Source organism: Sapajus apella, unplaced genomic scaffold (genome assembly GCF_009761245.1).
Source record: "Sapajus apella isolate SASKATOON/1434 unplaced genomic scaffold, GSC_monkey_1.0 scaffold21, whole genome shotgun sequence".
Taxonomy (NCBI): domain Eukaryota; kingdom Metazoa; phylum Chordata; class Mammalia; order Primates; family Cebidae; genus Sapajus; species Sapajus apella.
The window spans coordinates 9,832,797-9,836,151 of record NW_022436961.1 but is presented as its reverse complement, the minus strand read 5'-3'; the positions used below and the strand labels follow the sequence as shown (position 1 = coordinate 9,836,151).

Genomic DNA, 3,355 nt, shown 5'->3' with positions numbered 1-3,355 from the left:
AAAAAAAAAAAGCAGAGATAGGGGGTGTAGCTTTGTTGTCCAGGCTGGTCTAGAACTCCTGAGCTCTAGATACTCCTGCCTCTGCCTCTTGAAGTGCTGGGATTCCAGGCAAGAGATACTGTGACCGGCCGAAGTTGGGTGTTTCAGTAATCCTGCCCAAACTCTCCCAAACCTGCAGCCTCTACTCTCAGCCCATGTGCCCTGTCCCCTCAATCTTCAACTGGGAACCAAGGACACCACTCTATGCCTGTCGGCTGCCCTTCCTCTTTGGTGCACACACATACACACACACGCTCTGCCGTGGGCGCAGCCTGCCCGATACATACTGGTCTCCGAGGTAGAGGCCTGGCCAGACCTCGTCGGCATGGTTACAGGCTGTCTTGCCTGTGTAGAGGAGCCGCTCCAACTCAAAGACATTGAGGAAAGGATGTTGAACGGTTGGCATCTCCTCCAGGGTCCCTCGAGTTCGAACGGGAGACCTTGAGCTGCTCCGAGAGAAGCGGGCCATAAAAGTCACGGAAGCCCAAAGCCAGTTACCAGGGCACATCTTAGAGGTGGCAGAAACAGTGGCAGCTGCAGGAGTGGCTGCGGTGATGATGGGGTCTGTCGCCAGGTGGCCGCTGCTGGAAGAGGAAGGGATGTGAGACACACTTGAGTGAGCCCAGAGCAGCTGCCTTCCTTCCCAGGGTTGGTCCTTGGGGAGAGGATTCTCGCGGTAGAAAAGGTAAGCCTGGCTCTGGTGGGAGCCTTCAGGGGTGGCTTTTCCTTCAAGCTGCGGCAGCTCCTTTTGCTCAGCTCTTTGGCTCTGCCACGCAATGAGGTGGGAGAGTCACATGTCCTTGTTTACGGGGAGAGGGAGCTGCCCAGCTGCTGGGTTTCTGCTCCATCACCCCACCCCCACTGCCAGCACACATGCAGACATACACGCACACACACTTGGCACTTAGGTGGCTGTCCCCACTGCTGGGGCTCTTGCCAGCTGGAATCTGGGTCTCATCTGCCTGGGGCTATGGGCAGAGAGCCTAGGGAGCTGGGATGGGGTTGGGGGTGGCTTTGAACCCATCCAGAGAGGATTAACACGGAGACAACAGCAGCTGAGGCCATGACACATGCCAGGCCTGCCACTTCTGTGCCAGAGAGTTAGACTTTAACCCCTTCCTGACCTGCCACTGCCTTAGAGATAAACTTGTCATGGGAAGGGTGGGGGGAGGGGGATGGGATGAGTGGGGAATAGCAATAAAGAGAAAGAGTAAGTTTGGGAAAAAAATACTTGCTGAATGCGTGAGCTCCGGGATGAAGGCACCAATGTATGTGCACAACAGGCAAACCAGCCTCCTTGGATCAGCATCAGGAAATTAGTGATCAGATCTCAGCTCTAATGTGAGGATTTCTGAATCGAAGCAGGGTTGGGGTGTTTTGTCTGTGTGTGTCTTGAGGGGAGGGGGACAGAGGTGGATGGTGGGGACGTAAAAAGCAGGAAGGAGAGGGAAAAATGAGGGATTCTGCCAGGTCTAGGGGCTCAGAGGCTGAGAATTACCAACTGTATGGCTGTTGGAGTCAAATGACCCTCCAAAACGCATGAGTTCCATAATGAGGGGCTCAGCAGGTGTGTCTCAGACGACCTGTCGAGCTGCAGGGCTGGGAAGGACCAGCATTTGAGGTTTGCCCTCCGATTTTCAGGCAGGGAGGCAGCAATGGCAAGGCCCCTCCCTCCCCATCCCCTCACACCTGTGGTCTTGCCTGTTGGAAAGCTAGAGGTCCTGGAGCCTTCAGAATCCCCTACCACTCCCTTCCTGGCCTTCTGCCAGTTGAAGAAGGACTTCAACTCTGTGACCGACAGTGAGAGGCCATCTTTGTCCCTGCCCACACTCTGGTCCCTATCTCACACCCCTAGCTAGGGCCCACCTCTCCCTTCCCCAGTGCCAAGGGAAACCAAGCACTAACAGGGCATTAGAAGCAGGGGTCTTAGGATCAGGGCTGGTGAGGGAAGACTGGATCTTAGGGTGTCTAGGGAGAGAGATAGTTTTCAATGGCTAGGACCAGAAGGAGCACAGAAATAAAGCACTATAGGCGTCACCATCACCACCATCGCCACCACAATCATCACTGTCACCATCATCTTCTTCTCCCTTTGCACCTCAGGCCTAACGACCCCATTACTTTATTACAATACAACCTTTCCTCTTAGAGAGTCTGCTGTCTACCAGTGATACATGGAAAGGGGGACGCGCCAAGGAGCCCAGGTCTTAAGAAGGAGCGTCGTGGGGCTGTTTTTCCCGGGGGCTGCAGAAGCCCCTTTCAGTCCCGGGATACATTCAGCCCTGGGCATTCTCCAATCCCATCCGTCGGCGTCCAGGGGCCCTGGCCCGCCGCGCCCTCCCTCCGCCTGCGGTCGCCCCGTTGTAACAGGTCCATGGCTGTCGCCCCAGTCTTCGCCACCCAGGCAGCCCGGCCCCGTGCGCGGAGGGAGGGTGCCCGGGAGAGCGCGGCTGGCTCGCTGGGCTCCGGTGCCTGCTTCCCCGTCCCCTCCCTCCCCCGTAGCCCCGAGCTGGGCGCCTCTCCCCAGGCTGGGGAGCCGGCTGGGAAGGCGAAGGTCCGCCGCAGCCCCTCTACCTCTTTGCAAGCGCGCGCTGGGCCTCAGTCCCGAAGGTGGATCGCCGGCGCAGACAGCGCCGCGGCCATGACGCTCCTGCTGCTGTCGCCGCCGCGCTTCTGCCCAAGGCAGGTTGACGGATGAGCAGCTATTTTTAAGCCATGACACGCACGTCGAAGCAGGGTTCAGATCAGCGTGTGCGCTGCTGACACGCAAGGACTGGGTCTCTCACTCGGTGGCCCGAGCGGCCACGCAGCGTGGGCTCCCCGGCAGCCCCCACGAGCCTGCGCGCCTTGCAGACCAGACACGGCCCCGCTGAGCCCCAGCGGCACCGCCTGGAATACATGCGTGTGTTCTCAGAGCTGCACCAATTACAGAGCGTTTTGCCTAAAGATTACATTATAAGTCATCCCAGGCGGTGTCTTAAACACACACTCCCCACAGACAGAATCCAGTAATTCCATAGACACGATTCTGTGCACTGGCGTGTGCATGCCTCCGTCTCAAGAAACGGTGTCATAAGGAACAACTGTCGGTAGTTCCTTAGGTGCTTCATTTGGCCTAAGGCATTTTATCCTCCCCACAAGTCTATGAGGGAGGCATGATTACTATGGTCCTCATTTTAGGGAGAAGGAGACCTAGACACCGAGAGGCTAAGTACCCTGCCCGGGTCACACAGCTCGTTACTGGCAGAGCTGAGCTTGTTCAAGCAATGGCAGCCTGGCTCCACAGTTCATGTCCTTACCCACTCTCTAAAGCAGT

General features: G+C 57.2%; 1 protein-coding gene across 2 annotated transcripts in view; it reads right to left on the bottom strand.

The window, feature by feature from the left end:
- The window catches only part of DUSP26 (dual specificity phosphatase 26), a 9,220-nt gene extending 6,181 nt beyond the window's left edge, over positions 1-3,039 (bottom strand). Inside the window, exons 1-2 of one of the 2 annotated variants that reach the window (XM_032288263.1) lie at positions 2,614-3,039; positions 327-620 (exon numbers count right to left, since the gene is read on the bottom strand). In XM_032288263.1, coding sequence (XP_032144154.1) covers positions 327-547 — 221 coding nt within the window. In that variant the 5' untranslated portion in view covers positions 548-620; positions 2,614-3,039. Of the gene's footprint in view, positions 1-326; positions 624-2,613 lie in introns of both variants that reach the window. The other variant, XM_032288262.1, reaches the window with a different exon arrangement.
- Positions 3,040-3,355: the final 316 nt, after the last annotated feature.